Source organism: Pteropus vampyrus, unplaced genomic scaffold (assembly GCF_000151845.1).
Source record: "Pteropus vampyrus isolate Shadow unplaced genomic scaffold, Pvam_2.0 Scaffold539, whole genome shotgun sequence".
Lineage (NCBI taxonomy): Eukaryota > Metazoa > Chordata > Mammalia > Chiroptera > Pteropodidae > Pteropus > Pteropus vampyrus.
The window spans coordinates 83,619-96,399 of NW_011889320.1; the positions used below are offsets into that span (position 1 = coordinate 83,619).

The 12,781-nt window shown below is 56.9% G+C and overlaps 1 protein-coding gene across 1 annotated transcript; it reads right to left on the bottom strand.

Annotated features, from left to right (window-relative positions):
- Positions 1–1,371: 1,371 nt before the first annotated feature.
- NMUR1 (neuromedin U receptor 1) lies at positions 1,372–7,039 on the bottom strand. The gene is made up of 3 exons (XM_011383720.2): positions 7,013–7,039; positions 4,462–5,350; positions 1,372–2,102 (listed from the first exon to the last, which is right to left on the bottom strand). Exons 1-3 carry the CDS (start codon positions 7,013–7,015, stop codon positions 1,720–1,722), a joined length of 1,275 nt encoding a protein of 424 aa, XP_011382022.2. The 5' UTR covers positions 7,016–7,039; the 3' UTR covers positions 1,372–1,719.
- Between the last annotated feature and the right edge of the window lie 5,742 nt (positions 7,040–12,781).

The following is a 12,781-nucleotide window of genomic DNA, read 5'->3' on the forward strand; positions in this document are numbered from 1 at the left end:
AGTAACCCTGGAGGTCCTGGGAGCAAGGGTTAAGGAGAGGTCTTAGGCAAGATCAGGAGCTGATGCCAGGGCAAGCGTGGGTCATCCACATGGATTCGATGTCACACGGGCTAATGGCAGGAGCGGAGCAGACAGAGAGAAGAGAGGGCCCAAAATCTCGAACGTGAGAGGAGGAGGGATGTGCGTGACAGGAGCCCCAGATGAGCCAGACATTTACAAAGAGTCAAGGACTCCTGGCCTGAGCATAGCACTGGGCACCCAGGGTAACGCTGCCCCCACCCGGAGCAAGGCAGGAGAGTCAGCTGCAGAGGTGGCCCTCCTGGGAGACAGCCATCTTGCTGGCTGCCCCTTCCACCTCCATCCGTTTTCCTCAAGGGCTGAGCCCAGAGCCACTGTTTCCATTTTCCAGGGTAAGCAGTGACCTGTGACAAATGGGACCTATCCACTGACATGCTGTGGAGACAATGGAGAGAATACATCAAGTGTACACTAAGGAGTCTTCTGATAACCGCCCTCCCCCGCCTTCCCCCGTCTGCCCAGCATTTCCCTTTGTAAATACACACTGACCCAAGTTCCTCAGGAGCATAAGTCATCTTGTCATTCAAGAGAGGCCCCCGGGGATCCACAGTTTGTCTTTGGGAAGAACCGCAGGCTCCAGGCTGAAGTTCAGGGTCTGGCCGCACACCACCCTGAGGAGCTCATTTCAGAGGCGACACTGGGCGCTCACAGCTCTACACAGCCTCTTGCAAGCTCCTTTCTCCGAAGAAGCCCCCCACCCCGTCCTGTCTTATGTACACTTCTTGGTTACCTCTGGGGAGTAAGTTGTGGGTGGTTTATTTCTTTTCCTTTAGATTTAACCCTTTCTTTTAAAAAATTGAGTAAAAGTACACATGACATAATATTTACCATCTTACCCTTAAACGTACAATTCAATGTATTTTTAAGTATGTTCACATTGTCGTGCAAACCAGTCTACAGGTGGGGGTGTGGTGCACATGGAGGTCAGGGAGGGAGTCGGGGTTGGGGGTGGTGCGGGTGTAGACAGAGTAATTTCCGCCCAGGTAATCTGAGAGTATCTGTTGGTTTGGTTACAGCCGTGACTTATGCACACGCACAGAAAACCACAGCTAAAGTGCCAAAGTGTGACACTCAGAATGTCAAGACCCTCCTTTCATTTTGCAAAGAGGGGACAGAGTCCTGGAAAGGTGAGGTGATTTGCTTAATGCCACACGGCAAGGTGGCGGCAGGGCTGATACTGGAGCCAGGTCTCCTGGCCCCCTGGCACCCCTGCCCCCTGGCGCCCCTGCTACCAGCAGCACTGCCAGGTAAAGATCCCGGAGCAGAATAAGCTGAGCGGGGGCCAGGGAAGGGTCGGGTCCGAGGAGGGTCCCAGGTGCAGCCCAGGAGCTGAAGAGGGACAGAATGGGCCAGAACATGCAGAAACTAAAGAAATGGTAAGGCCCCACGAAAACACTTCAGAAACTGGTGGCGGGGGTGGGGGAGTCTGATCGTGATGCTAAAACAGGGAGGGACTGGGGCCTGGAGGGCAGATGGCCAACTTACATCCCTTCAGGAACACGGCAGGGACAGGAGTCACTGAGGTGACAGAAGTGGGGACAGGGCACAAAGGGTATGAAGACATCCCCTCCGAGGAGGGCAGCTATGGCTCCCACAGCCGCACGTGGCCCTCCTCCAGATGGAGCTGCTCCGAGGCCCCTCTCAGACAGGGTCAGTCTCTTGCCGCCCCTCTGGATCACCATTCTCAGCCAGAGGGTGGGCCCTGTTGCCCGGGGAGCCCACATCACAGAGAGTGCTGCCTGTGGTCACCTTGCTGAGGCGGTGGGAGCTGCGGCAGGGTCTGCAGTGGTGGCCCTGGGTCCCCAAGCACAGGGCTTCCCAGAAGCTGTCCCGGAAGCGGCTGGACATGAGGCTGTAGAGCACAGGGTTGGCAGCTGAGCTGAGATAGAAGAAGATGCCGGAGATGACATGCACGTACTGGAAGGCCAGGTGCAGGCCCTCGGTCCAGTGGGACACGAAGCTCCACATGAGGCGGTCGATGTGGAACGGGGCCCAGCAGGTGGCAAACACCACGACCAGTGCAACTGCGGGAAAGAGAAGGGAGACCGGGCGTCCGCCAGGGCCCTCTCAACTGCCTTCCCTGCCTCAGCTTGGTCCGCCCGTCCTCACGTCCTCTCCTGTCCCACAGGCCACTCGTGCCCATTGTCCATCTTAAAGTTTCTGGAAGTTTGCCTGCCCTGGACACAGCCCTTTTAGAGCAGCAGCTCTCACCATTGTCACTGACTGGACAGCAGACCTCCGCCCTGTCCCCGGCCACGGCTGGCTGGGCCAGGTATAGACCCCTGAGCCCAGCTGGCCCAGCCTGATTGTCACACCATGGAACTTGGAACTGGGTGACTCTTAGCTGTGGCTGATGAGGCCCAGTGTGACACAGACTACGGGGTTAAGGGCCACTCTGGGTGCCCACTTGGAGGCCATGCTTGCTGATGCGTAAGCAGAGAGAAGCAGGGCCCATGTCTAAGCAGCAGTAGAAGGGAGGTTATGGGGCCAAAGAGATCGAGACAAACACGCGCACCCCACATTTGCCTGCCTTGGCTCAGAAGCCTCCCCAACCCAGCTGCCAGCTCTCCGAGGCCCTGCTGAACACCCTGCCCCGTGCTGACTCCCCATTACTTGAGAGCCCCCACCTCCACGCCCCAGCAAAAGACGGGACAGGCTGGCCAAGCCCTCGCTCTTTCTCCAGAGCTTCCCTCCATCACTGGTCTGAACCAGCCACGCCCTTCTTGGGTCTCTGTCACCACGTCTGCCTTAATTGTCTGTTTCTTGTTTCTCGTGTTTGACTCAATATCCTTCCCTTGCAGAGTCTTTCCCATCACGTGCCGGTGTGGTTTTTCTCATAATCCCAGATTCCAATGTCACCAGCACATAGCCTGGTGCACAGTGGGCCTTCAGAAAGTGAAGGTGGGGGAGGGAGGAAGGAAGGGGGGAAGTCAGAGCCCTAGGTCAGCAAGCAAGGCAGCCTTAAGGAAACACCCACTGCCCAGGGTGACAGCCATCCCAGCTGAGCAGACTCGGACCCCGTGGGATGGGGGAGTAGAAGGCAGGGGCAGGGCTGGCCGGGGCAAGCTGGTCTGCAGTGCAGGCTTCACAGCGCAGAGCTGGGAGGCAAGTAGAGCTCCGGGGTCAGTCCCATCTTGGGGGCTGAGAGTGATGCCACACTCTGGGACCTTGTTCCTGAGGGGCAAGAGGACTGGGTCTCTCTCTGAGAACGGGCCAGTTTCCAGCTGGCAATACTACCAGGGCTTTGAACAAGGCCTCACCAGCCCCATCCTGCCCCGGCTCACCTCACCTACCTGCGTCAGGCCCTGCGCATGTGGGGCGGGATGGGGGGTGGGGGAATCAACGCTTGGCTTAGTATCAGTTTGCCCTGCTTCCCCAGGGCCACTGCTTCGGAAAAAGAACCAGGTCTCGGCCACAGTAAGATTCAGAACCTTGACCCAGTCGGACATGCCCTGGCCAGGCCCAATCCACACCTGATTCTCCGACACTCTCCACACCAAGCCTCACAAATGCGCCTCCTGACAAGTCTCTTTTAGACAACGGTCACTGCCGTGGTTCCCAGGGCACTGCAGACATAGATGGAAGGAATTCATTTTCTTGCCTCTCTAAGCACTCTCTTTCCTTCTTTTGGAAGCTTTGCTCCCCCTGATCCCACCAGGTGGTTCCAAGGGGGCTGCTCACTTTAGCATCCTGCCACTCTGGCCTGGAGACGGGCCATGACCTAACCCCACCAATGACAATCCTTCCCTGGAACTTCTCCATAGCCAATAAGAAAAGGGGGCAGTTCCTTCCTCAGGAGAACAGAACTGTGTTCCCCGTGGCCATGCCTCCCAGACTGCAGTTGGGAAGGACAGAGCCAAGACAAGTCTAGAAGCCAAGATGAGAGAGTTGGAGGGTCTAGATCTCACGAATAGCTCTGTCATCCCGGAGCAAAGCCACGTGTCCACGCCCTGTTTATGGTTTGGTGCTGTGAGCCAGTGCTGGCTTCATGGATGTGCCACCTGTGCATCTGCATAGGGTGCCAAGACTAGAAGGGTCCTGGGCTTGGCTTAACGCTCTACTATTGCTATCTTGACATTCTTAATAATTTTTGAACAAGGAATCTGAATTTTTATTTTGCACTGGGCCTCACACATTATGTAGCTGATCCCGCCATGGGCCATTAACGTTTATCTTTGGTGTGAGTTTCTCGAAGAGTTATTGAAAAGAGTACCCCCGTATGCATGCACACACAAACACAAGGCAGAGGGTGGGGTGTGACTCCAACCTCACACTCAGCCTCCCTCATAAACCCAGACACTCGGCCCCTTCCCCCAGGCCCTGGAAGCCCCAGCCTCATCCTCAGTGCCGACTTCAACCCCTCTTTCCAGCGGCAGCACTTACACAGCATCTTGGTCACCTGCCTCCGACTCCTATCCTGCAGGCGCCGGAGCCTGCGGCTGTCGCTGGCCCTGGCCCTGCTCTTGGCCCCCTGCCTGAGCAGCAGTAGCTTCTCGTGCCGCAGCCGCAGCCCGATGAGCAGGTAGAGCACGCTGATGGTGGCCATCGGTAGGCAGAAGAAGAGCAGAGTGGTGGTCTGCACGACCAGGTTGTAGAGGGCCCGTGGGCGGACCAGGGTACACACGGCCGAGCCGGGCACCGTGCCCCGGCAGGGCAGGTCCAGCTGCTGGATGCCGTGCAGGCTGGAGTTGGGCAGAGAGCAGAGCACGGCCAGGCCCCAGACGGCCCCTAGCACGCGACGCACGTGGGTCCGAGTCACCACGGATCTGGCCTGCAGCGGGTGCACCACAGCCACGTAGCGCTCCACGCTCAGGGCAGTGACATTGAGCACGGAGGCCAGGCAGACTGTCTCAAAGAGCAGCGTGCGGAAGAAGCAGCCGCCGGCGCCCAGCAGGAAGGGGTAGTTCCGCCACATCTCATACAGCTCCAGGGGCAAGCCCACCAGCAGCACCAGCAGGTCCGACACCGCCAGGCTGAACAGGTAGTAGTTGGTGGGCGTGCGCATGGCCTTGTGGCACAAGATGACTGTGCAGGTCAGTCCGTTGCCCACGGCGCCCACCACGAAGATCAGCAGGTATGTGACACAGATGGGCACGAACAGCTCCATCTGCTGGGGCCCCAGGTACTTGAGTCTCAGCTGCTCGTCAGTCAGGTTCAAATCCTCAGGGTCAAAGAGCCCCAAGGCCCTACTGCCATTGCAGAGCACTGGACTCCTCGCATCCCTTGGGGACATGTCTCCAGGGAAGATGGAACAATTGAGGCAGAGAGGAGCCTGTGGAACGGAAGGAGGAAACACCCAGAAAAGTCACTCAGGGAACCCTGACTCTGTCGTAATTCATCAAACCAAAGGTGCCATCGACACCAAAGAGATTATTATTTAATGTAGCCCCGAGAAAGAAAAACACTGTCATCCACCGTAAGATGCGTTACAACTTCAGCGATGTAAAAACGTGCATCTTAAAAATGATAAAAAGTGGACTACCATTTTAAGTTTTGCGATCTACTTAAACCTTTGAATGACGAATCCTCTCGAGCAGGGGCTTTGCCATCATCCGTCTCCTGGTGGATCTCTCCGCCCTTCCAGCCATGGACTGTGGGAAAGGCACTCAGTTTGGGCATGCGTGAAATGGGTACCACCGCAGCCTCACGTGGTCTTTAAGGACAAGGGCTCTGGAAGCACCTGTGTGGCTTCAAATCCAGGCTGTAGGACCATTTGCCTGGTAACCTGTCTGTGGCTGTTTCCTTACTATAAGAATCCAGGGAGCTTAATCCCTGAAAGATGTGAATGCGAGGCCTGCCTGACGCGCAGAAGGGGACTGAGGCACCGCGGGGATCAAGTGAGGGAGCGAAAGGGCTGAAACCTGTAACGCTGACCCCAAAGCCGGTTGGTTCTCCTTTCTTGTTTTCCATCACCTGAAATATTTGAAATGTAAATATTTGACACTCTCGATAATGCCAGTTCTGGGGTTCCCTGTCCTCTCTGGCTTCCTATCTCTGCCTGTCCACTGGATACAGTGGTTAAGGACCCAGGCCATTGGGCTAAACAGATTGGCCCGTTGTCAAATGCCAGCTCTGCCACGCTCTAGCTGTGACCTCCCCTTACTGTGCCTCAGTCTCCTCATCTGTGAAATGGGGGTGTGGAGAGAGAGCCCGCCTCATAGTCTCGGTTTAGATTAAACGAGAGAACACACGTACAGTTCTCAGGAGCGTGCCTGGCACATTTCAGGGGCTCTGTTTCAGTAACATGATCCTTACTCCCCGTGTGGGAACGGAAGGGCGCAGGGGCTGGACGGGGTTCGGATGCCTCCGGCAGCCGCCCTCGGCGAGCAGCCCCGAACTGTCCTCCTGAGCCTGTTCCCCAAGCCCACCATCACCCCTTTCCTCGGAGCAACACGGATTTTCAAGCTCGGTTCCTGGATCCTCTCCCTGTTCCTTCAGCCCCGTGGCCCCTGTACCTGCGCACCCGCCGTTCAGCATTCTTTTCCATTCTTCAATCTCTTACACCCCGACTAACTTCCTCCTCTCCAAAGCCTCTACGCAGAAGCCCGCCCTAGCCTCCCCGCCTCTCTCACACCTGATCCCCGCATTTTAGCATCCGGGCGCATTTTCATCCTCTCAGACGTGCCTCTCACCCCCGTCTGCACCCCCACCCGCGCTGGTGCGGGAGCCACGGGAGGGAAGCTTGGGGATGAGCCGTCTGGAGGCGCCGGGAAGGGTCGCCGCGCGGAGTCCCCAGCCCCGCTGCGCGCGCGCCCTGCAATAAGACAGAAATAACCCGGAGACTGCGGATCTTCCGGAGAAGAGGGCGCCCCAACAAGGCCCTCCTACCTCTACTGCCCTGGAGAGACCCAGCCCACGCGCTCCTCCTGCCTCTCCCCGCCCGCGCCCGGTGCAGCCGTCGCGCCCTTGCCCACCCGGCATCCCGCTCACCTACCATGCCGTCTGCGGCCCGCGAGATCCAGAGGCCGAGAGCCCACCCGCCGGCGACGTCCAGAGACCCACCGACCCGCAGGCGCGGCGCCCGGAGCGAGCCGTCTGTGGGACTGGCCAACCGACCGCCGCCGGCGCAGCAGCAGCCCGCCCAGTCGCCCGGCTCGTCGGGCGCCGAGGCGCCGCGCCCGGGTCCGCCACCAGGGGGCAGTGCCGCGCCCGCAGCCCGGCCGCCCGCGGGCCCCGCGGCTGGACCTGGACGCTCACCGGGGCCTCTCCCAACACCCGCCCAAACCTTAGCAGTTGTTCTCCCGAGCGTTTGACCGGCACTGCCAGGAGCAACTTTATCCCGCGGAACCCTCACAGCCACCCAGTCTGCACATGAGAAAGCGGCCTCGGAGAGGTGAGGTCGCACGTGCTGCTCCCGCCCTGCGACGCGCTGACTTTTAGCACAACGCGCTGATCGCAGTGTCCGTTCGGCCCCACCTCCTCCTGCCCCACATTTCACACGTGCCTCCAAGGACATCCCACCAGCCGCTGGAAGTGAATGAGCCTCAAAGGGTCGCATCCTGCCTCGTAGGCTTCACGCGGGGGTTCCTCTTCCTCCCCCAGGCCCCGGCACAGCAGTCTCCACCCCTGGCCGCCTCGGGTTCTCCAGACCCTGAGTCCAGGTCCCCGTCACCTCCCAGGACTGCCGCAGGAGCCGCCATTCTCCCTCCAGTCCGTCGTCCCACAGCCCCGTCTTCCCTTCTGTAGGGCCCCCACTTCCTTCCTGGCCTCCCTCACTGTATTCTCTCACCCCCAGTGCCCTCCCTCTCATCCATTCACACGTTGCCGCTGCCCCTCTCACCCTATCTCCGCGTGTCCACAGGGCGGGAGAGCCATGAGTGCGGGGATCCCCAGGCTCCTCCTGCTCCCCCAACCGTGTGCATGTAAAGCCCAGCAAGGGGCACCTTCCCTGCTCTGCCCCCTCCTCCAGCCGGCTCTTCGCTGGAAGTTATCTCATCAGGAACTTGCTAAGGATCCTAGAAACGAGGACCCCACAGACTAAAATGCTGGCTCTTGAGCCTCTTCCCAGGGTCTGATGCACTTAGTCTGGGTGAGGTCCAGAAAGCCTCGTTTTTGACGAACGCTTCCAGAGAGCTCCAGGCCCCAGAATCATACTTTGAGAAGCCCCGGGCCCCAGAAAGGCTGCTGGTGAGCTGTGTGAGTGGGAAGAGATGCAGCCACTGTGCCTGCGCGGTTCCCCTTCCTGTGGACCGGACTAACCACCCTTTCCACTGCCAGCAGGAGTCGGAGCGCAAAATTTAGCACAGGCTGGCGCCCGGTCAGCACTCGAGAAAGTCAGGTAAGATTACCTCCATCTAGTGACAACTGGAAGTGGGGCCTTGGTGCTCCTAGACTTTCCCTGCCATACGTCTCTCCCCATGAGTCACTGTCAGAGCCTCTGCCAGACCTGCCTTCCCAGGAACTCAGGATATAAACAAAGCTCTAGGGAGGTCACGGCAGTGTGGGAGTGCAGATGGTTCCCAAGTCCTTGGGGTTAAGGACGTTGGAGTGTCCCAGAGAGTTAACTACTCAGCCCCAGATGAAGGAGCCTGGTGGACCCTTCAGGATCAGAGCTGGTATCACATCAGATGAGGGGCAGGCAGCATGGCTGGGAAACAGCCTGCCATGGGGGCACAGACAGCACTTAGCATGGGATGAGCGTTGTCAGCCTCCGCCCCCATCACAGGAACATACTCACGTACACCACGCTGACGGCTTTGCACAGACTCTGAGCAACCTGACACCCCCATGGACCCTTTGGAGGTGCTCAGAGCCCAGAAATGATGGGGAAGGACCCATCTCTGCCTGACAGAGGCAGATTGGCTCCCATGAGTGCGGGGACCCATGAGGTCCCATGAGGTCAGGGATTCCTGCAGCTGGCTGCATCCCTCACAGCATTAACAGCCATCAAAGACCACCTCGGGCCAAAGGCAGCCCCCTAAAAGGAGAGGCCCAGTGGCCATTGTGGCTGTAGCACTGTCCAGAGGGCCCTGGGCTTGAGACCACCATGGTAGCATGTTCTGTCAGATCCCAGAGACGTCCTGCTCCCTCCCTCCTCCATCCTGAGGTGGCGTCCCCAGAGCCATGTTCATCCAGGGACCCCCTCAGGGCTGAGGCCTGGAGTAAATACCCCTCAGGTGTTCTGGGTGTATACCTCATCTCCTGAGCTTGGCTGATGCTTGTCTACCCAGACTAGGGCACTAAAGGCAAACTCCACACGACAGCAGATCTGCCCAGGGAGGGCTGCTGGGCCCTCCGGGGGCTGGTCATGGTACCTCCCAGGCTCTGGAGCGTGTGCAGGGCTCACGGGCCTGAGGCATGTGACTAGCCCCACAGCCCCTCCTCGCCCTGCCGACCCCTGACCTTTTCCCCAGGGAGTGGTGTTGGTACCAGTTTGCTCTAGAACTTTTGGTAAAAATTCAAGAGTTCCCTAGCTGGGGCTTGGTGCCTTCCAGGGGTCACAGCCTGTGTGTGTGCAGCTCTGAGAGGCTGTGAGACGAGACAAAAGTTTTATTATCTTTGTAAGGCTGTAGAGGGGCATGTTGCTTAGTCGTTCTATGCCCCAATTTCCTCATCTGTAAAATGGGGATGACGACAGACCTCCTTCGTAAGGTTATTGTGAGGACTGAATAAAATGAATGCTTTCAGCTGGCACTCGATGACTATTTTTCAAATAAACGAGAATAGATGTGTGTCTCAGAAACCTGGTACATTTCTGAACAAAAGGAAGTGAGTGATTGTTAATATTTTTCTTCAAGGCAGCAAGAGAAAATAACTGAGGGGTTTCTTTCTTCATCCCCTCAGAAGAGCAGGCTGCAGAGAGAGAAACTGAAGGACAAAGAGGCTACACACTGGGGCCAGGCCCCATGCATCTGTAGTGGCCGAGGCAGTTCTTGTCCTTCTTTGGGTAGTCTTCTTGCTAAGACCCTGCCTTCCGGCCACTCATGTTCCCAGAAAGCTCTCAAGTCTATTTGTATGGAAGCGCTATAAACAAGGACGGGACGAAGGGGGACTTTGCTCGGGCAGAACTACTCAGGCTGAGCCCCTGCCACAGGGACAGACCTAGCCTCGCTAGGCACCCCCGGGAGGACCCCGGCCCCCATGCTGCTCCAGGCCCTGCTCTTTTCCAGAGCAGACATCATTTCTGAACAGGAAAGGGGCAGAGGCCTCCTCTGAGGTGAAGGAGGGCGGCTGCAGCAAGAGTAAGGACTTGGCTGTGGACAGCTTGTGTGACCTTGGGCAAACCCCTTCCTTCTCCAACCTCAGCTTCCTCACCTGTAGAATGGGGACCTGTATCCCCTTCACAGAGCTGATGAGAGGAGAACCAGTTGGGGTCTGTGCAGCAGTCGGCCAGAGGCCAGTGTGCAGCCCACAGCCTGGGGAGTGATCCTGGCCTGATTCTGAAGTTGACAGCGGTTGTCTCTGGGGGATAGACTAGAATGGGAAGTGAGGAGGTAATTTTTTCTGCTTTCAGTTAAAAAAAAATTTTGTAATAGTCAACATTTGTTCCTCATATGATAATTATATGTGTAGATACACAATTCTTTCTTTAATTCTGGTGACTCATCTCTGGCCAAGCTCTTTCTTTCTTCAGATGATCAGTACGGTCAGGCCTAGTCTGGGCAGAGCCTTCCAAAGGCAGCTTGGGAAACTTGGACACAGATACGTGCTCACTCTCACTCTCGGCCAGTCCCGTGCCCCAGTGCACTGGAGGCCACCTCCATATCACCACCGTTTTGTCATCCTGATTGTCACACTCTCTGCCAGGCCCAGTGTGAGGAATGAGGGGCCAAACACAGCTCACTTTCCTGCCCAACCTTCGCTGCCAGGCGCCTAGCCTTCTGCCCCACGGTCCCCATCCTGGCCTCTGGCCAAGAGCCTAGGCCCTGATTGCGTCCCCCAAGTGGTCCCCATGTGGGGGCAGCACCCACCCCCGCCAGCGGGGGTCTGTGGGCACTAACCAGGCTTCTATATTGTTTCAGTTCAGCCCCAATTCTCAGCGGAGGGAGCACAATTCGCACCCACTCCTCCTGCAAAGCCCTGTTCTTGACTAAACACACACCTCACTGAGTGACCTAAAAGACAGCACAGCCCTGGCTGAATCCCTGTGCCCCAGCTGCCTGCGTGAGCTGTGGGGCCTCATTTCTCTCATCCATCAAATAGGGGTGACCATCCTTAGCCCATTGCCGTGCGAATGAAATAATAATTCTTATAGGCTCCCAGGAACATGTGGAGTTTTTAATGACAAGACACATTCCAGAAAAATTTTGCAAGAATAGTACAAAGAACTCTTTGTCCTAAACCATTTGAGAGTACGTTGCTGACCTGAAGCCCAGGCTCCCTAAATACTGTAGCGTGTACTTCCTGCGGGCGGAAATCTCGTCTGTCACCGCAGCACAGCCATCAACATCGGAACCTCAGAGTGAGCCATTGCCGCCAGCTAATCCTCAGACCCTTGCCAGTTCCGCCAGTTGTCCCAGTCTAGAACAGTACTTCCATCTTCCCTTGGCTTTCATGACCTTGACATTTTTTAAGATTACAAGCCAGTTGTTTTGTAGGATTTCTCTCAATTATGGTTTGTCTAATATTTCCTCGTGATAGATTCAGGTTGCCCGTTTGGGGAGGGGATATCTTAGGAAAGGGATGTGTTCCTTTTATTGCATTCTGTGAGGTAGCACACAGTTCTGATTTGGTCCATTACTAAAGATGGTAACTTTATTCCCTTGATTAAAGGGCTGCTGCCAGCTCCCACATAAATCAGACCAGGCCAAGCCACAGCCCTGCTGAAAAATCCTCCCCAAGTCTCTTGGAATAATCCCAAGTTTAACTCAGCCTGCAGCCCAGCCTTGCCCACCTCTGCTCCCCTTCCCATTTCCTGAGCACCCCCAGACCACTCTGTGCCACCTCAGGGCCTTTGCACGTGCCCTTTGGACTCCCTTTCCCGGCTCTTTGCCTGGCACCTTCTCGTCCTTCGGGGCTCCAACCACACACTTTGACGTGCCACCACCCCAAAAATCCTTCTACTAAATCTCCTGTTTATAGCCTTCGTGGAACTGATCACAGTCTGGAATGATCTTTATTGTTTGATTCTTAGTTATTGTCAGCCTCCCTTCTCTGGTCAGGAAGTCCCAGGAGAACTGAGAAACCAAATAGAAGTCCAGATTTAGAGGACACGGGTAGAGGGAGAGCCAGTGGGGCTGACTATGGAAAGTCGGGGGTGGTTAGCCCGGCTGCACAGGACGGCTCCTGTAGAACAAAATGAAACGAATGGGGATAACATAGAGGGATGGGCGCTGCCACCAAGTGGGGTGACACGACCTGAACAAATGACAGAAATCTAGATGAAGTCTAGACCATCACCCCCAGGCTGTGCCATCCTGATTTTGCCCTTCTGAGTGACCCAGCTCCAAACCCAGTTCCCGCATGGCTTCACCAGGCCCTGGGTCTGCATCTTGGCAGGTGCTAGACTTCCTCCCGCACAGGGCCTTCATCATCTCCAGGGCACACATACCCAACAGGGGCTCCAGCGGACATCTAAGCCCCCAGGGAGCAGGCGCTCAGGAGCAGAACAGGCCACCTGGCTTCAGGCTGGGAGAAGTGGGGAGGTCACCTGGCCTGCTGTATCCAAGTTGCTCCACTAGGGGCACGACCCACTTGCCTTGAAACTTTCTGGAAGGAACAGTCCTAAGGGTTTTCCACCTGACCCCCGGTACTCCTTCCTCCC